General features: G+C 34.4%; 2 protein-coding genes and 1 pseudogene across 2 annotated transcripts; all 3 read right to left on the bottom strand.

The window, feature by feature from the left end:
• Positions 1–9,559: 9,559 nt before the first annotated feature.
• LOC130954794 (protein NONRESPONDING TO OXYLIPINS 2, mitochondrial-like) lies at positions 9,560–13,170 on the bottom strand. The gene is made up of 4 exons (XM_057881559.1): positions 13,053–13,170; positions 12,256–12,523; positions 11,967–12,148; positions 9,560–9,801 (listed from the first exon to the last, which is right to left on the bottom strand). The coding sequence occupies exons 2-3, from the start codon at positions 12,396–12,398 to the stop codon at positions 12,001–12,003; spliced, it is 291 nt and encodes a 96-aa protein (XP_057737542.1). The 5' UTR covers positions 12,399–12,523; positions 13,053–13,170; the 3' UTR covers positions 9,560–9,801; positions 11,967–12,000.
• Positions 13,171–13,177: 7 nt separating this feature from the next.
• On the bottom strand, positions 13,178–16,822 carry LOC130955815 (26S proteasome regulatory subunit 7-like; annotated as a pseudogene).
• A 1,045-nt stretch (positions 16,823–17,867) lies between these two features.
• On the bottom strand, positions 17,868–20,744 carry LOC130954791 (uncharacterized protein C23H3.12c-like). Its single transcript, XM_057881556.1, has 9 exons — positions 20,565–20,744; positions 20,137–20,373; positions 19,944–20,008; positions 19,749–19,847; positions 19,467–19,514; positions 19,240–19,309; positions 19,081–19,152; positions 18,570–18,698; positions 17,868–18,211 (listed from the first exon to the last, which is right to left on the bottom strand). The coding sequence occupies exons 2-9, from the start codon at positions 20,338–20,340 to the stop codon at positions 18,065–18,067; spliced, it is 834 nt and encodes a 277-aa protein (XP_057737539.1). The 5' UTR covers positions 20,341–20,373; positions 20,565–20,744; the 3' UTR covers positions 17,868–18,064.
• Positions 20,745–20,990: the final 246 nt, after the last annotated feature.

Below are 20,990 nucleotides of genomic sequence, written 5' to 3' on the forward strand. Positions count from 1 at the left end.
GCAATACAAGTAACCATTACATGTTCTTTTGCTTTTTACAATCAATCCTGATAATTTCTGATATCCTGACTAAGATCTACAAGATAACCATAGCTTGATTCAAGCCGACAATCTCCGTGGGATCGACCCTTGCTCACGCAAGGTATTACTTGGACGACCCAGTGCACTTGCTGGTTAGTTGTGCGGGATTGCAAAAGTGTTATTGCAATTTCGTGCACCAATGATCAAAACTAGTAAGAGGCCCATTTCATTAAACAAAACCTTTTTCACATAGGTCCAGCAGTGTTGTTAAGAAAACATACTAGGCCATTATGGATTTGTTTCCAGTTTGGGACCACAAACATGTTCAGTGCTTCGTTAGAGCCTCAAGGAACACAGAGGAAGTCATTATCTACCCAGTTTCGTCTCCCTGCAACCTAAGAGACAAAAACAACCAGAAATTATTTTAAGCATAATTAATTCAAAGACTTAACGTCAACCATTCCTAGTGCAGTTCTAAGTTTACAAAATCTATCCTCACACAAAGGTTTAGTAACGATGTCGGCCAATTGATCCTCCGATTTTACGAATTCAATATCAATAGTTCCCTTTTTGCACATGTTCTCTTATAGAGTGAAATCTGACTTCAATATGCTTAGTTCTTAAGTGTAGAACAAGGTTTTTTGAAATATTTATGGCACTAAAGTTGTCACAAAGTAAAAGGATGCTATTGACTTGCAATTTGTAATCGACAAGTTGAGTTTTTGAGCCAAATTGATTGAGAACAACAAGAGGAGGCTGAGATATATTCGGCCTCTGCTGTTGAAAAAGCAACGGTAGCTTGCTTTTTGCTCGACCAAAAGTTCAAAGATTGTCCAAGAAAGGAACAAATCCCTGAAGTGCTTCTTCTATCCACGCGATCACCCGCAAAAATCTGCATCACAAAACCCAACTATACAGAATTTATCAGTTTTCTGATACCACAGACCAAGATCAGATGTACCTTTGATATATCTAATGATCCATTTTACAGCAGAAAGATGTGAATCTTTAGGGTGAGATTGAAATCTAGAACACACACCCACACTATGAACAATGTCCGGTCTAGAGGAAGTTAGATACATGAGTGATCCGATCATTCCTCTATACCGAGTTTCATCAATATCTTTTCCATTTTCATCCTTGTCAAGTTTCATATTTGGATGCATTGGTGTATTCATTGGTTTGGAGTTTTCTAAACCAAATTTCTTTACCACTTCCTTGGCATATTTACCTTGGTGGACAAAGATCCCACTAGGATTTTGATTGATTTGGAGTCCAAGGAAGAATGTGAGTTCTCCTATCATACTCATATCAAACTCAATAGTCAATAGTTTTTCAAAATCTGCACACAAGGTTTCATTTGCCGAACCAAATACAATATCATCCACATATACTTGGACAAGTATGAAATGATCATTAGATTCTTTAATGAAGAGAGTAGAATCTGTAGTACCCCTTTGAAAACCATTTTGTAACAGGAAAGAACTTAACCTTTCATACCAAGCTCTTGGAGCTTGTCTCAAACCATAAAGAGCTTTTGAAAATTTAAAAACATGGTTTGAAAACTCATTTTCAAAATCGGGGGGTTGAGCGACGTATACTTCTCTATCAATAAAGCCATTTAAAAAGGCACACTTAACATCCATTTGAAAGAGTTTAAATCTTTTGTGGGCCACATAGGCAAGCAATAATCTTACTGCTGCCATTCTAGCCACTAGAGCAAAAGAATCATCAAAGTCAATGCCCTCTTCTTGATCATACCCTTGGGCCACTAATCTACCTTTATTTCGTACCACACTATCATCCTCACCCAATTTATTTCTAAAGATCCATTTGGTGCTGGTTACCTTCTTATCATTTGGGTAAGGAACTAGAGTCCAAACCTTATTCTTTTCGAATTGGACCACTTCTTCTTCCATTGCTTTAACCCACGATAGATCTTCAAGAACTTCCTTCACATTTGGGGCTCTATTTGAGATAAGAGAGCAAAGTTATTGAGTTCGGCTCTCTTTCTACTTGAGGATCTAGTGATGACTTCTTGGGATGGATTTTGATTAGTAGAGTCAGAGCTAACATTTTCCACAGAGGAGACCGATTTATCCCTTCCTTGATTCTTTTGTGAATTTGAATCATCTATAGTTCCTGCATCATCTTCTACAACAGTACTTGAAATGGTGTTAATATCACAAAATGAGACATGTATGAACTCCTCTATGGTTCGATGTTAATTTGAGATAAACTCTATATACTCTTACTAGTGGTTGAGTAACCAACAAAGATACCCTCATAAGATTTTGGATCAAATTTTTTAAGATTGTCTTTAGTATTCAATACAAAATATTTGCATCCAAAAATATGAAAATATTTAATATTGGGAGGTATTCCTTTCCAAAGCTCATAAGGTGTTTTCTTTAAAACTTTTCTAATGATGGTTCGATTCAAAATATAATAAGTTGTGTTTATAGCCTCTGCCCAAAGGAATTTTGGAACTTCATTTTCACAAAGCATTGCCCTAGCCATTTCTTGGAGACTTTTATTTCTCCTTTCAACAACTCCATTTTGTTGGGGGGTTTTAAGACATGAAAATTTATGAGATTCCAAATTTATCACAAAAAATTTTAAAATCTTGATTTTCAAACTCTTTTCTATGATCACTTCTTATGCTAACAATTTTCAAATCCTTTTTCATTTTGGATCTTTTTGCATAGAATTAAAAAATAATGAAAGTATTATTTTTATGAGCCAAGAAAAGAGCCCATCCATATCTAGAATAGTTATCAACCACTATTAAGCCATAATGTTTGCCTCCTAAGCTTTGAGTTTTAGTAGTACCAAAAAGATCAATGTGTAGCATTTTCAATGGCCTTTTGGTTGAGATGTCATCCTTGGGCTTAAAAAAGAATTTAATTTGTTTGCCCAATCGACAAACATCACAAGTGATGTCTTTGTCGAATTTTATGTTAGGAAGACCTCTAACCAAATTTTTCTTTATAAGTTTAGAAATTTGAGACATGCTTGCATGTCCTAATTCTTATACCATAGCCATTTTTTGGATTCTATAGAAGTAAAACATGATACATTTTGTGATTTTAGTTCATCTAAAGTAAGTCCATACACATTGTTGTATCTTTTAACTTCAAACAAAATTTTATCGAATTTTTCACACACAACTAAGCATACCAATTTCTTGAAAATAACCAAATATCCTAAGTCACATAGTTGGCTAAGGTTTAGTAGATTGTGTTTTAATCCATCAACTAGGAATACATCATTAATGAAAGAAGAGAAACTTTTACCCACTTTACCTATGGCCAGAATTTCATCTTTACCATTATCACCAAAAGTCACAAAACCTCCATCATATTTATCAAGTTTGATGAACAAAGTAGACTTTCCCGGTCATATGCCTAGAGCATCTACTATCCTAGTACCACATCTCATCCTTCTTCTTGGATGCTAGGAAAAACTCATCAGATTGGCTGTGGTCGGCCATGAGGCAAGCTTGAGAGCTGTTGTCAGAATCTTCTTCTTCATCCGAATCATTCTCCATATTTTTCCAAGAGACCATAAGTCCCTTCTTCTTGTCTTTTTGGGTCTTGTATTCTTTCTTCAATTTTGGATGATCGTATTTGTAGTATCCCGCTTCCTTACAGTTGTGACAAATACCTTGCTTAAATCCTTCTTCCTCTTAGTTTCATCATTCTTCTGAGTTTCCTAGCGAAAAATACAAACTCGTCATCTGAACAACTATTACGATATGACTATAGCCTTAGTTTTTCACTCTTTTGTTAGACTTCTTAGGACCTTTCTCACTAGCATATATTCAGAGTATGTAATTTCCATAGCATCTAAGCCGTTGCTGATGATGGAGAATCTTTCAAACATGTCATCAATGGATTCGCCTTCCTTCATAGAGAACATCTCATATTCTTTATACAGCATGTCGATCTTGATTTGCTTGACTTGAATAGTTTCTTCGTGTGTGACTTGGATCTTATCCCAAATCTCCTTTGCTGTTTTGCATCTTAAAACTTTTCGGTATTCCTCGAAGCTGATTGCACAGTTTAGCATGTTGACAACCTTGGCATTAAGTTCTACCTTTTTCTTGTCATCATCATTCTATTCAGCTTCAGTTTTGGGAAAGACAATTCCGTCAGCGCTAGTTTTAATGGAGATTTGGAAACCATTCATGATTATCTTCCATAGGTTGTAGTCTACTGACTGAACAAAGATCTTCATTCTTTCTTTCCAATAGTTGTAGTTTTCTTCATTGAAGAATGAAGGTATGTTGTTGGACTGTCCTTTTGTCAGTTGTAAGCCACTAGGTTTGAACCATCGTTGCTAGCGATCAGAATCTTTTCTCCAAGCAACAAAGTTTGGTCTCTGTGAGATCAAGCTCTGATACCAAATGATGGTAATCAGTGGCTAAGAAAAGGGAGGATTGAATCTTGGCCTCCTTTTAACTTTGCTTGTAACTTTGCTTTCTGTTAAGAGAATACATGAGATACTTTGATTTTGTCTCCTAACACGGTAGGAGCCAGAATAGAGTTGCTTGAAGGAATAGTAATAGAAAAAAAATATTGCTGAGTAGAGAAATCAAGAGATACTTTATTTTTGTCTCTAATATAGCAGAACTAGTAACAGAGAAGAGAGTAGAGAGTGACACACAGATGTATTCTGGTTCGGCTACTTAGTGCAATGTAGCCTAAATCCAGTCTCTATCACAATAATGATAAAATTTCACTATCTTTTTAACAGATTACAAACACTAATTCTCTCTAGGATTTACCCAATCTTATCTGGGATAAGTCCAATTTCTAACCCAATCTAAACTTGACTAGGACTCACCCTAGCTTTCAATTGCAAAGTACTAACCCAACTTGCAAGGAAATCCCCTCAGGATCATGATACAAAACAGAATACTAACAAAGGATTTCTAAAATAACTTAGGCTTTTTCTCCAAGCTTAACTCTCTGCCTTTTTCCACTAATTGGCTTTTTTTTTTACAAACCTTACCATGTTTGCCTTTTTTCAATGAAACTTAGACATACTAAACTAACAAAAAATATACTAAATGAAGAACATGAAGGAGAAGAATAAGAATAGCTCAGGGAGCTATGGGAATCGAAACTAGTGCTCTTGCTCTCTTGCATCAATCCTTGGTCGTTCACCCATATTTTAGAGGAGTAAAGCTTCCATGGCTTGAGGCATCTTCAACACATGGTTTGTCTTCTTCTCCAACAATCAGAATCCACAGCGGTTTAGTCAAAGTAAAGAGAGAGGATCGAGGCATTAACATGCTACCATAACTTTCTTTTTCATCATTTTTCTTCAAACTTCTTGACTTTGAGCCGTTGATATTTGCTTTGGCCCTAAGTTTGTTTCATCCCTGTTGATGAACCATTGAGCACCTTTGACTTCACAACCTTCATAATTTCTTGAACAGTGCTTAGGACATAAGTGTTTTTCTTCACGGTTTCTCGTTGAAGCATAAATGAGGAAATAACCTTTTTTGTGATTCTTTTTTGCGTTGAGATCTTTCTTTTGTTGTAGCCTTTTTACTTTTCCTTCTTGCTTGAAAATGGAAGCTAGCTTTTCGTTTTTCTTTTTGCCCTAGCTCCAGATCTTTCCTCTTTCTTCTTTCCTGATTCAGAGATTGATGTGAATAGAAAGAAAATGGGAAGAGAGAGAAGAGAGAGTTTGTTTGTTCGATGAAAGTGAAAGAAGATTCAAATGAATCGAAGTATAAGTTTAGGAGTGTGAGATTTGGTTATGGATCACCGAGTTGGGCTTGAAGTGGATATGCGCTCACTTTTCTTCTTTTCTCTCATATGGTTCAGCAGCTTGTAATGAAACAAAGTTTGGTTATGTTTAATATAATAATGGGCTAGAGTGTGTGTATGTGTATGTGGGCTTGTTCATGCTTAATGGGCCTGTTTCATTCTTCTTGAGCCAGTTGGATCAAATTATTTTTCTGCACGCTAAACAAAATACATCACACAACCAATTTGATATATATCCCAATAATATTTAGTCATCACTTTAATCATGGTTTAGTTGTCTAAACTCAACAAAGACTAAAGTGAAAATCCTTAAAAATTTACTAGATCAAAACAAAGAATAAAATTTACAAAAACCAAAACAAAAAAATATTTTATAAAGATCAAAATCATATATAAACCTAAGTTATTTTATCATTGTATGTTGTATGTCAACCCTATTAGGACTTTCAAATAAATTACCATTTGTACCCATGAAAGATGCAAGCGTTGACAATTGTATTCATATAAGAAAGAAACGACAATTATAACCACAGAAGATAACCTCCATGTGGCAAAATTATCCAAACATTAGTTACGCATTTGCTTCGTTAGTATCCGAAGCTACGTGTCAATAAAAACCTCCCAAATCTATATACGTCTATTGTTACTTTGACATATGAGTGTTTTAGAGTCAGGTAATACAAAGATTCAAACCCTAGCATCCCTTTCTTCTCCAATCATCCCTTTTTTTCTGGATCCCTTTCTTCTCCAATTTGAACTTGCCCTAGAAATTAACAGCATTATATTTTACGTTGGTCCTAAAATACGAACCATGGTAGAGGACAACCCTTTAACCCTAAGAGATGTTTCTGCGCAATTTTAACTTCGTTACAAGTAATGCAAGTTGCAACAACGCTTCGGGTTCGAAGAAGAAGAAGAAGAAGAAGAAGAAGAAGAAGAAGAAGAAGAAGAAGAAGAAGAAGGGAAAGAAGCTTGACGGGAGATGCTTCTGTGAGCTGAAGGTTGCGTTGATGGAGTCTGGCACGATGACAAATCCAAATAGATGGTTCATCTGATGTCCTCTCTGGAAGGTAATGGATATGCGTTTTTTTTTTTTTTTTTGTGAAAGTTCCCCTTTTTATTTGAATTTTAATTGACACTAGGGTGGGTATATATGTTGATGTTCCAGGCAAGAGACTGCAAATATTTTGTGTGGGTGGATGAGATCGAAGAAGGTTGGAAGAGTCCGGAAAAATCGTTAGTTAAAAGAAATATGGAGCGTTCTCATGCGAGACATGAAGATGGGTTAACAATTATTACAGTTAGAGGAGAAAATCATGAGGTTTTATCGATGATGACAAGGAAGGTGGAAAAAGTTAAGGCTAAAATTAAAAGGAGCAGATTGTTGCTTGCAACCATAGCCTTAGGGGTGATGTTTTGTGTAGCTTGTAACTTATATTTAGTGATCAAAATATAGGAAGGGTGTATTTTGATATCATTGTTTTCTATGAAAATGGTTTCTTGTTCTTTGAATCAGGTTGTGGATTTGTGTGGATTCTCACTGTGGAACTTGGGTTAGTCTTGAGTATCTCTTTTGCATAGTCACGAAGTCTTGCATACTGAGAAATCTTAGAATCCTCAATTCTCTCCTTTGCTTTGACCATGGATCTGTAAATTTTTCTCTCATTGATCAACACATCATACTCAGCTCTAAAGGATTGATCAATGTCCCTCACTATCAAACTTGGTTGCAACCTTATTCTCTTCTCCAATTCATCAACAACTCATTTTTCATCAGCTAACTTACAATGATTGTCTTTGCTGCATGTATGTTCATTAACAAAAGTCTTCACCTGATAACTCAGAAGAAATGACCTCTTAGCACAGTATATTTGTCAGGAAAAATCCTCATCATAGCATATTGCCTTGCTTTTGGTTGAGTCACAATGAGGAAAGAATATGTTTCTTCCAAGGTTGACGTTAAACTTCCAGACTGCCTTTCTAAATTGATTAAGTGTTTCAAACTCTATCCCCAACTCCAACCGGACTTGCCTAACAAGAGCATTAACATTGCTCTGAGAAAAAATTGGAGGCTGATATGCATTTTCATCACTTGCTATGCTCCTCAGTTCTTCTGACTCATAGCAATTAGACGGGGCAAATTATTTGTTGCGGCATGGAGGTGCGTCGATCGTCTTCTCCGACTTTGGGCAGTGGTGGTGGCGACGATTGAGCTCTGCCAGCGCACACAGTAGTGTGGAGCTTTTGTCCAATTTCTTTACCAAAAAAATGTTAGAGTACACGTAGATAGGTTCGAATAGGTTTTGTTGCCACGTAGGTTCGGATACTAATGGACCAATTGCGTAACCAACGTCCGGATACTTTTGACACACGAAGGTCATTTTCTATAATTACAATCGTCGTTTCTTTTTTATATGAGTATATTTGTCAACGTCTGCATCTTTTATAAGTACAAATGATAATTTATTCTTTGACTTTCCATACAATACAAGCCCTTCTTTCAAAATTTCTCTAGCTGCTACTACGATGCTCAATTTTTAGTTCCTTATTTTATAAATATTTAAATACAAAAATTTAGAAACTTGTCAAGTTTTAATAAATTGCACTGAAAAAAATAATTTGAAGGGGATAATTTAAATCTATGAAGTCTAACTTAGTACATGATACATTAAAATAAATTAGTTAGACATCTGATGAAAAATATTAATATGATGTTAACGTGATGAATTATGCACTAAAATTAGTCATAACGTCATAATTTGAATGTTAAGCTTCTAAGCTCCTTTCTATCATGTAAATATGTGCAATTGCACACAGAAATTTGATATCAAATTAGATTTATCAAATTAGATTCCAAATCGAATGCAAGTGATAGTTCTTTTTTTTTGTTGCGACCAATGCAAGTGATAGTTCGAATGATGATTTTATGCTCGACGGCCTAGGCAACATTCCTTATGAATATAAACATGCTATTGGATTATCTGAATCTATACTCTAACCTTGGGTTAAGCTATCAGATGATAGTCCTCTTCCCGAAAAGCCTTTTTTGTTTCCTCCATCTTCTGGCTTGTTATTAAGCCATAACAAGACTGTTAAACATGCTTCGGAACGTCAAGAGTATTTCCATAGACGTATTTCAAGTCCGAAACTACCACCCATGTTAATAAAGTGTGACATAATTGGATATTTGCAGTATCATTCAAGGGGTGAAGTAACATTTTGAAGAGGTTGGAATTTGCTAATGTTGTTACAATATTATTCTTCATGCTTTGCAGGTGGCACAATTTTTTGTTTGTTTCTTGGGACTGTATTGTAACTTCGTTTTAGTGTCTTTGTGCAATATGTATATTATACTAGGTGGTTGTATAAAAGAATTTTGTAGGGCTAGAGTTAGCACCAATGAAAACTATACAAAAAAGAAACCGGATAGAAGTGGATTTAAAATTAAAATAAAAAATCCGAACTTACAAGACCGTTAATGTTATCAATATCAGAAGTGTGATATATATTGTTGCATATTCATTAGCTAGAAGTGTAGTTTTTATTTGATGTGTTTGGTTATGGTGTTTGACTATCAACAGGTACTTAGCCTTCATTTTTATTAATGGAATTGAAAAAAAAAAACATTTGTTTCAGCCCAAAACAAATACATTTAAATTCTTGGAAAGTATTTAATGGCAGTAAATTAGATATGATAATAGAAATTAGATATGATACAAGTATCGATTTCCACTCAAACATCAGTCTACCTCAATTCTTATACATGATCTTCATTTCTTGATAAAACACAGATTGTTTTAATTAAGCATATTGATTAATCAAATTCATAGGGCAAGTAACCATTATTCAGCAACAAAATCATTCTCGCAGCCTGAAAAAATTACATTGAGTATAGCCGCTTTTGGGTAGCAGAATTACAAAATCTAACCTCACAAATGTAAAACGCTTTCTTCGGTCTCACTTCTAGCTTGTCACCTTGGAACTGATAGACCGAGCTCTATAGAACAAATGAACAAAGTCTTAGTTAGAAACATCCTGGAGAAAATAAAGAATGCTTACATAAATCAACGAGCCAGAGTGAAAGAACATCAACAGATCAACTTCAAACAACATAAAATTCCTATGGCAACTGGAAGATCTAGGATCCATTAATCCATAGCAATGGTGTTTGTACAATTTTAGTCACAAACATGTATGGACAGTAGACACATATTATGAGGTGACTATTATCTATTATTCTCCAAGTGCTTCGGACAGCAAAGAAAAATATCCCACCTTAAGAACAGCATGCATGCCTCACGTCCAATCAATTCCATCTGGTGAAAGTAGCAGTTATGTTAACTACCAACCGTATACTTTGTTACTATAAAAGGATAATCTGATTTATATAAATTTTAAGTCAAATGTCCTCATCCTAAAATCAGTTTGTTCAATAACAGTACTTGATTATCTATTCAACATTAATGCACTCCTAATTTCAGTTTCCTTATATTTTTCCTTTCATTTCTTAATATATCCCACCAGTAAATTATGGAGGAGATTTATACCAACAGATCGATAACACAAAAGAAAGATGTGGTGTAACCATTGCGTAGCATGGTTGCTTTATTAATTTGAAGATTTCTTATTAAAATCACATATATGTTATTTGTTAAGGTTAAGGAGCAGTGAAAGTATTGTAATAAATTGACCTCAATGAAAACTTAATCTAATTGTATCCACCACACCAGAATCATCACACTAATTAATGGATGGAAGAAACATTGCGACTAATCCAATGGGACATCAAACCAAAATACAACTACTACCACAATTTACTAAGTCTTGACCCAATAGATGAGTTTGGCAACAAACAATGATTAGAAGACGCATGAAATCCTCTTCATATTTAGATTGCTAAGTTCTAAATTGTTTTAATAGTTATGGTTTCCAAATCTCCCTCCACCGCTTCCATTAGACTAGCATATCCACTCTCCTTCCTCCTTACAAGGACTTCTATAGGCTTCCTTAACGTATCAAATTGAAATAGATTACCAAAAATACCTCCATCTAATGTTTTAATTGTTCATCACATTTATTACATTTTAAGTACATGAAAAATATCAAAGAACTAGTCATTTGGGGTTTTCTAAAGGAAATCACCAGACCTCTTTCAAAGAACAATTGATTGCAAGTGCAAGATACTCAACCTCAAGGCCTTAGCAAGAAAATATTGAGTGAAGAAAAAGGAATGAATGTTGTCAATTATTCTAGAAGTGATGCTTAAATTGACTTCACAATTTTCACTGGTAAAACTTCTTAATTTCAGTTTTCAGTTTTCAATTCCAAAACAAAAGAAAACAGGAGGGCATTACTGCACATGAAAATATGAAATCCATTATCCTAACGTACATTTTGTGAAAAAAGCACAACATTTTTATGAAACAGATACGGCTGTATTATAAGATTGCTAAAGAGATTATTATTAAATGTTAAAAGAACACTTAATCTTTTCATACTTGGTAATGAGGCAGTAGGTCAAAAGTGACTGGTCCTGCAAGCTCCCAATTATCTATGTGCCTGCAGGAACCAAATTTTATAGTTAGTTGATAACATCGCATTCACTTTGTACTTTTTGGCCTTCAAACTGTTTTATACACAACCAATCTACCCAGCTAACAATGCCCCCACTATAAATTAAGAGTCAAATTAGACCATGCGTGAGGCTGTTCCACCTTCCAAAACATTTAAAAATGTTCTAGATAGATTGAGCAGAGACACACTACATTTCAAGATTGTGATAGAAACCAATAAGAGGATCCAGTGGTTCTACAAAGTCCAAAAACCCAATGCAACTTTCTATCAACTCACAGTACAAAATCTCGATTTCATCCGAGCAATCTATCTAACCCTTTCCATGTAACTACTGTTGGTTCATCCGTATTGTAGTAGTTCGATTCTTAAATAATAAACATACATTCCTTTAGTCCATATATAACAATGTCTTTTCCACTTCAAGAGCTTAGTTGTGTTTTCAGATTTCCTCCTTCTATGTTTAGAGCAGCATATTAGGAAGGGGAAAAAATGCATCCTTCATCAAAGCTAATCCAATATCTAAACATGTTACTCAGTACAATTCACAGAGAAATTTCAATCTATGAAGCAAGGAAACTAGCAACTCACAGTTGAAGAATTTTTATGGAGGAAAAAGTAAGTATTAGAGGCTGGGAGAGGTGCAGCAGAGAGTACCCTGTGATAGCGCTCGGCAGCTCCGAGATGTTCTCAGGCATGACGTCATCCTCGCCGTCGCAACCGCACTATGCAGTGGCAGCATCGACTGCGCGCATCTCAGTTCCGGAGCAACCCTACAACAACAATCACAACGAGAACAACACTGGAATAAAAATTTCGAGCTTTTGAGGAGTTAGTTTTCCTTGGGAACTTGGAAATAACGACACAGTGGAAAAGAAACCTGGTTAAAATGGATCGGCGAAGAGGAGAAGTAGTGGTGGCGGTGTTGGAGAAGGATGAAGAGCGAAGAGTGGATTTGATGGTTGATTTTATGGAAGAAAATGAAGCTGCTCTTTGCGCGATTCTGCTGCACGCTGAAGCCATTTATGAAGAGGATCGTGAGAACGGTAACAGCGCGATGCAAAGGGTTTATGGTTTTGCGTCTTGCACGGTTGCACCACAACGTTGATGCTCTCATTTTTTGATTCCTTAATCCTTATTATACACACCTATTTTTTGCATGATCAGTCACAACGCAAAAAGTACGTGACGATATGTAATTGGATACTTAAATTGATATTTCAATACAAAAATTTAGAAAAATGTCAAATTCTAATAAATATTATCCGCTGAAGAAAATAGTTTGACGGGGATAACTTAAATATATGAAGTCTAACCTAGTATATGATACATTAAAATAAGTTAATTATTGAAATCTGATGAAAAATATTAATATGTTAACGTGATGAATTATGCACTAAAATTAGTCAGTCATAGCATTGTAATTTCAATGTCAACTTTCTATGCTAAATATGTGCAATTATTGTACACAGAAATTATTCAATTACTCCTTTGATAACTTTGTTGTTCCAATTTTCCCAAAATAATAATGGCAAATTAATTTCCATCAAATCCATACTTTAGTGTGCTGTCATTGTGAATCTAGCAAAGGAAGAACTAGCAACAACACTCACAAAACAATTTGAACGTTTTATAACAAGGGAAAAAAGTTTGGTACATGGATTCAAGAGAGTAAACCTTAAAAGTATGCATTCCAACATGCAAGTTTCACAAACTACTGATGAAAATAATAACCATATGCCCCTTGAAACATTTTTATGCTAAACTGGTCTCTTATAGGAATAGGCAACAAAAGAATGAACTCAGTTGTAGACCATATACTTCGGAGTTGCACTGAGCTTCTGGTATCCCTTAATCACTTTGTTTACTGCTCAAGGAAGTCCTTCTCTGTTACAGTCTTCCTTCTGGCCCGGATTCCGTACATACCGGCTTCGGTGCACACACTCCTTATATCAGCTCCTGAAGATAAACAAGAAAATCAATGTCTACTAGCAACCGAGAATGGAGTAAAATGGAACCACAGAGTTATGAAATTCGCTCAAGAAACATTCCAAGTATTTCTCAGTGTGGCTGGAGGGCTTGAAAAAGAACAGAAACTGGAACATGAAATATAGATAATGCCGAAATAGAAATGCATTAACAGTATGGGCCTAAGTTAAGAATACTATCCACAATGCTGAGATACTTAACAGTGTTAGTGTGGTTAAAAAGTATGGGCCAAAATTAAGAATCGCCAAGTTTTAGCGGAATTCTCACCAGTGGAATTCGGGCAAAGCCGAGCTAGAAGTTCGAAACGGATGTCCCTTTCGCAGTTCATGGTTCTTGTGTGAATCTTGAATATCTGTGTCCTACTTTCTAAATCAGGAAGACCAGATTCCACTTTACTGATCCAATCGTCCAGGCCGTAGTAGTGCCGGATCTAGCGTGTCGGGTCTAACAAAAAAGCCATAAATGATCAGACATCTAGCACCTTACAGGGTTTGAAAATAACAAATTTAAGTGCATACTTGATCATTCTCATCAAAACATCTATAAAAACATTGAAATAAAGGGGCAAAATAATTTGATGGGCAAATCAACCAACCTGTTGGTTGCCATGAGAACTTTGATGTTTCCACAAGCATCAAACCCATCAAGCTGATTCACAATTTCAAGCATTGTGCGGTGAACCCCATTGTCACCCCCAACACCATCATCAAACCTTGCACCAGCAATTGCATCAACTTCATCAAAAAAGACAATGCAAGCCTTCTTAACGAGCCATCTGCAGGAGATAACAATTTTACTTGAATGATATATCAAACAATGATCAAAAGCTAAACACAGGTCCTAGGAAAATATTTACCAGAAATAGTTCCCAAACCATCCGAGCTCCCTCATCAACATATTTCTGAACCAGTTCACTTCCAATAACCCTTATAAAACAAGCATCAGTCCTATTAGCCACAGCCCTTGCTAGAAGTGTTTTGCCAGATCTCGGGGGACAATAACAAAGAACTCCCTTTGGAGGGTCAATCCCAAGCTTGACAAATTTCTCTGGATGAAGCATAGGAACTTCAACCACCTAGAAAGGAAATTAATAATTTAGTGCGACGTAATATTATTTATGTCCTTTATTATAATTTAGAAAATGGAGAATTTTGTAGTATTTACTTCTCGCATCTTTTCAATCTGCTCTTTACAACCACCAACATCATTATATGTCACATCAGGCTTCTCTTCAACCATCATCATGGTAACACTCGGATCAATCTTTGGTGGCAAAAGGAATTTGAATCTGATATTTGTTTCTATCAACCCTGCAATTATAATATGAAGGTCAAACAAAAAGCACACATGATAATAAAGTTCCTCTTTCTTACATGGTTATATTTTATTATTTTTATTAAATTTACTGATAAAAGACATACCCAACACACATCCCTTCCTCTATGTCAGTGGGGGAAACTTTGTCACCAAGGCCAACAACAAACTGTCATCAATAAAGCAAAAGGAACATTAGACCCAAGTTCAAGAAATGAACAAAATGAAGAAACTTGGCATCACATTTGGATTTCATAATGCTTGCAAATCATTGAGATGCAAGTTATGTTCATCAAGTGAAGCTGAACATCTTGAAAACAAACAAATTATCCAAAAATAGGTAACAGTATAGGCACCTTAGCAATCTGTTTCACATTGATAACATATTTAGCATCTTCGGAGTTTGGATTTATAATCTTTGTGCACCTTGCCACCTGTTAAACAAATAATAGTTAAAAATTGTATGAAATTTAAAACATATGAAGAAAATCAATCCCACCCGCTCCCCAACTGCCAAAAAAAAAAAAGGACCTTAAGAGGCTGCTCCTCCTGCATCATTTGCTTATCAGACACAAGATCCCACTGGCTTGGTGCGGCTAAACCAGTATCAGATTCCTTGATACCTATTACCACAAGAGGAGGCTAACATCTAAGACACTGAAAATGTAAACAGCAATGAAAATGGCAGATGTTCATTTCTTGAGACCAGTTTACTTTGATGAATGGGCACAAACTAATGACACCACTTATGTGGAAGACGTGATAAATTTCGGGATAGGAGAAGGATACTAAATTAACAACCATTTATAGTCATCAAAACAGGAAACAAAGATAATCCGCAACAGCTACATCTTGATTCCAGACAAAATGCAACTTATTTAATTTAACAACAGAAAGATCTACCAAGAAACTAAGATGTGCAGTAACAAGCTAAATATTTTGCACATACCACGTAAGTCATTCACTTTCTTTGCCATATCTTTGATTTACTTCTCAACTTTTTTAATACTAGTGGAGTATGGTCCCAAACCCTGCATACATAAAATATATTGTCAAAGTCTGTTTGAAACACACCAATGATGAGAAAACCAATGATCAAAGGAAAAGCATTTTTGGTGAACAACAATATAGAGAATCCAAGAGGAAGTCAAGCATCAATAAATGAGGAAACCATCTCTGTATCAAACTATTACTTATTTCCCTTTAAACTATGGAAGAAAGGCATTCAACAACTTACACATAAATTGACAAATCAGAAAATGCTCTTTTAAAACAATAGCATTCAAGCTTTTCTCAACAGGAAGATTCAGCTGCATGAATCAGAAAATGCTATAGTGCCCTATTGTAAACCACATATATAGTTAAACCATCAAAATCTAAACCTTTTCTTAAAAAACAATTTTGCATACAAATTATCATGGCCTCATTCTACCTTAAGCCATTGAGATACCATATACCTTAATTGATAACTAAATCCTCTGATTGGGCACCCTCATTATCTTTTCAAGCTAGATACAACTAAAATCTCAAATTTACATAACCATTACAAAAAAACAACAATCACACAAATCCCAATCAGCAACCTAAAAACCCTTGGCATCCAAAAAGCTCATAATCAGAACTAGAGACAGTAAGAGGAAGCCTTCAACTTTATACAGTTCAAAACTAAATACACTGAGCTCAAAGTTATAGACTTTAACTAACCACCACCATCGAAAATCATAATCAATTGAAATCAGATAAACATATTCATTTTTTTCCCCCACAACCACTAATAGTTTAAATACGAGTAGCAGCTGAAACGAAAACAAGTAAGACCTCGATTCAATTGGGATTAATATAGTACGTCAAACACATACATAGGGAATAATTGGGAATTAGGGTTTTAGAGAGAGGAAGAAAAAGGAAAAGGGGGTTACATACATAGGTTTTGAGGAGGGCGATGTCATCTTCGTCAAGGAGTCTAGGGTTCTTCTCCTCCTTGAGTTCGTCTTCGTGTTCAATTGCCATTTCGATCGGACGCTGTGGGAAGAAGCTCTTCTTCTTCTTCGGACTGTGATGAAAAGGATTAAGTTGGGAACTTGCTTGAGAGAGAAGCGAAACCCAAGAAGGGATTTGGAATTGAAGTTGTGCGGAGAGGGATTCGTTGCCGCCATTCTCAAAAAAGATTTATTTTAAATAATATTTTTTTAAAATTTTTTATAAAAATAAGAATAATTTTATATTTGGATATATTATATAAAAAAATTATTAATTATATTTAAATAAAATAAATTAAAAATATTTATTTATTTATTTATTATATAAAAAAATCTTTTTTAAAAAAATATAATTAAAAAAATATAAATTATAATTTCTTAAAAAAGATATTTTTATTGTTTAGTATTTTATTTTATTATTAAAAATTTGTTAAATATACTAAAAAATAAAAAAAATTATTAAAAAAATATTTTTTTTATCAATTTAATAATGTGTAAACAAATATCGAAACATTTTATTTATGCAGCGATAAACAAAGTGCTTCTACACACTACTTCTACGTGCAGTTCTATATAAAAAATGTTATTGATGAAAAAATTAATTATTATATATTTGTGTTTTTATAAATAAATTTATATATTTTTAATTAAATAATTAATTATTAAAGTCATTAAATTTGTCTTAATAAAATAATTAAATATATAATAAATAATTAATTCTGATAGAATAAAATATTTTAATATTGTATTAAATTTGTGCATTTAAATTATTTTTTAATCAATAAATTTAAAATAAGATGTAAAGATGTTTGATTCATGTGTTCGATCTCGTTAAGTTTTTGTTGTTATTGTTGTTTAAATTTATATAAAATAAATAATAAATTATTACTTACTCCAAAAACTTATTATTGGACAAAGAAATTTTGGGATCGGGTGGTTTTGGCCATGCTTTAATTGTATAGAATTAAAGATAAATAAAAAAATGAGTAAAAAAACTTAGAGCTAAAAATAAATAGTTCATATTCAAATGTTAAAATCAATAGACAAATAAGTTTAACCACCGTTGATTATAGAAATTAGTGAATATCAAGGTTACGATACGAAACAATGACACTATTTAAATCTCCGTCATTTCATTTGTTATTATATATTATTTTATTTACCAAAGATAGTAAGGGGAGAAATTTGAACTAGAACACACGACCAATACTCAAAGTCTCTCATTCATACAATTGAAACTACACTACCAAAGATGAAGTTATTCTCGAGTAATATGCACTCAAAACTTTTTTGCGAGTTAGTATCTCTGTAAAATCCTCCTTACAAAAATTCATGTAGTTACACCTAAAAATGTAAATGAATTAATTGGTGAAAAAAATAGCATGTTGCATTACAAAATTGTGATGATCAAAAAGTAGACTTCTCGTATTTTAGAACATCTTTGGTGTTCAAATCATATATCTTGCAGATTTTTGTGATGGCTTCTTGACTCAGGCCGTCTTTCCCATCTTCAAGTTCAACAAGATCCTCAAGTTTTTCCGATGGCCGCAATTTCTAAGTCATATTTATTAAAAGAAAAAACAAAGTACAAAATGAATGTTAGCACATACAATAGTATTACACACTTTGGAGAGAGGGGGAGGGGAATATGATATGATATTAGTTGGGAACTAAATTATATGATTAAAAGGTCAAAATTGTAGCATTAACTCAAATGTTCATTTAAGCAAAACAATAATATAATTTCACTTTTGCACATCCAATGTAGCAAGGGTTTAAAAAATAGTTCTAAGCCTACAAAACTATGAAACATGCATTCTAAATATAATAACATATTTTACAAATTGTTAAATCAATTACAATTGACAATGTCTGTCTTGATTCTATAGATCAGATTGCATGAGACACTTACCAAGTGTGGTTCATCTGAACTATTATGGGTTTTATTGGTTGAGTCCTTATGCTCAGTTTCCTTCTTATGAGTCGATGTGTTAGACATCTTGCTGCCATCCGAGGCGAGTTGGAATAGCTTCTCACTTCCCTAAGAAGGTAACAAAAAACATAACAGAAACTTATGCACAACTCAAGATAAATCAAGTCAGAAGAGAAGCTCGAAACATTATACAAAAATAATAAGGATCCATTGGCCTAATTGAAAGTGAACATATATCAAGAACCATTCAATTTTCAAAGTCCTTCCAAATCAAATGATGCCCCCTTCCGAAACATACTAGGCATAAATGAACCCACTGATTGCGCATGACAATAAAACATGGCACTATCATATGAAAGTAGAGAGCCAAGACAAACATGAGCAGTAGAGACATCTCTGATTGTGGCAGCAAAACAGACAAATTACCATAAATTATTATAGAGAGAGAAGAATAAACTGCAAGTGCATTGCAAATCTAAGTATTACAAACCTGAAGGGCTCTCCAATGAGAATAAGCCCGAAATGAAACCCAGAAGAATGGGACATTAGGCAAAGGTAAAACCTACAATGTACAATTAAGAATGGGCATCAATTGAAGCAAAGGATAGATATTAAAGACCAAACACAAGTCCACCGAGCACATACATACCGTCAGTGCAGAGGTCAATGGAATCACTGAAACTGTAGCATACATGTATTTCCGGTGGATAATTGTTCCCCTGTAAATGAGACAATAGTTCATATGACAATGAACATTTAAATACAGAATTAAATTGGAAGCTACAATAACAGATTCCAGATTAAATTATTGTTCCAACACCATCAACTTTTGCTCTTTTTTTTTTTTTTTGGAACAGGTGTTTGAGGGAGAATTACCTCATAGCAATATGTCTTAATCTTCGGCGAACAAGTTGTGCATTCAGACTGCAATAACATTGTAATTGTCATATATCAGGCAAGGTTTCTAAGCACCTCTTAAAAGGCTCATACACAGGAATCAAACTCAACATTGCCATACATATCAACCCCATAATAAATGTATAGCGAAGGTGAATCTACTATTAAGAGTAGTAAGCTACTAAACTATTCCAACAGAACTTCGAACAGCATATCCAAAAACCAAGCAAGTATGCATCAAAACAAGGCTGCGGCACCAACCTTGAAGGGTAAATGACTTCGATGCTAGTGACTTCCTTTGATATAGATTTCAAGAATATCTCTGAGGGCTTAACCCGTGACAAAAGCCATAACCCCAACCTGCAACAACTCAAATCACATTTGAGCATATTATGCATATTGTACTCAACATTTTTAAAAGATTATCATTCAAAACCCACAATGTAACAAACTAACCCATGAATCTTCTTCTTGATAGACCCATCCGGTGCTTTTTCCAAACCAATCCAAGCCTTATTCATCTATTAACCGCAAAAACAACCAAATAAAGCAATTGGTTAAGAAAGTACACACAAGAATGTGACAACCCAAGAAACAGAAATTGACAAAGAAACAAAGTTAATACAATGATCGAAACAAAAAAAGGCACCTTGTTGGCACAGTAATCAGCAAGAAGCTCCGCTTTGGCATTAAAGGGTTTATCACCAACATTAACGTCCTTCCACAGTTCTTTGAACGTTGAAGGAGAATGGGAGGAAGAAGTAGCTGAATTCTTCTTAAGAGAATGATCAATGGATCTGCTGAAGCACCAGTTTCTCCCTCGTATGGGGAACACAACCAATTTGGCTCTCATGTTGATTACGTCCCTCTTTTGGCGGCAAGAACCCTAGAAAGTTTCCAACCAGAGAAATGTTCAATCTTGGCGGTGAAGTTACAATCTTTGATGTGAAATGAAGCAGAGTCCGAATCAGCGTAGTTTGAATATTCAGTGTCAAACTCGAAAAAGTAAAAAGGAAAAGAAAAATAGTAGTGTTAAAGAAGAAGAACTGAAAAGGGGTTAGATTTTCTTTTCTTTACCCTGAAAAGGAACAAATTACGAATGAGGCTTGAATGACGAAAGAGATTATGTCAAAACGATGCGTTTTGTGGGGGGAGAGTCACAAACGGACAAGAAGGTAGTTTCAGTATTCAGTATGAAGATGATGAAATAGTAAAGGGGTTACGAATTCTCGGGGAAGAGAATTTGGATGATTATGGCGATGAGCGATAGACTTTTCAATTTTTTTTAACAATTTCTGTTATTAATTTTTTATGTAAGACTAAAAATAGGCTCATCTTTAAACGCTCCTTGCTAAGTATGGAGTGTTACACACTTTGTGAATTCATTAAATCTGAACTCTTTATTTATTATATTTTATTTAAATAGTCTAGATTTAAAAAGGCAACCTGCTAATCAGGTTAATTATTTTTTTATAAGTTTTAGATTTTTTTTTTATAAATCTC

The sequence above is a fragment of the Arachis stenosperma genome, chromosome 10 (genome assembly GCF_014773155.1).
Source record: "Arachis stenosperma cultivar V10309 chromosome 10, arast.V10309.gnm1.PFL2, whole genome shotgun sequence".
NCBI classification, from domain to species: domain Eukaryota; kingdom Viridiplantae; phylum Streptophyta; class Magnoliopsida; order Fabales; family Fabaceae; genus Arachis; species Arachis stenosperma.

Coding starts and splice junctions, on each gene's coding strand:
- LOC130954794 (XM_057881559.1), bottom strand. CDS start 12,398: ATGGCTTCAGCGTGCAGCAGAATCGCGCAAAGAGCAGCTTCATTTTCT. Junction 12,149..12,255: donor CGCCGATCCATTTTAACCAG/GTTTCTTTTCCA, acceptor TTGTTGTTGTAG/GGTTGCTCCGGAACTGAGAT.
- LOC130954791 (XM_057881556.1), bottom strand. CDS start 20,340: ATGAGAGCCAAATTGGTTGTGTTCCCCATACGAGGGAGAAACTGGTGC. Junction 19,153..19,239: donor CATTGACCTCTGCACTGACG/GTATGTATGTGC, acceptor TGTACATTGTAG/GTTTTACCTTTGCCTAATGT. Junction 18,212..18,569: donor GTTCAGATGAACCACACTTG/GTAAGTGTCTCA, acceptor AATATGACTTAG/AAATTGCGGCCATCGGAAAA.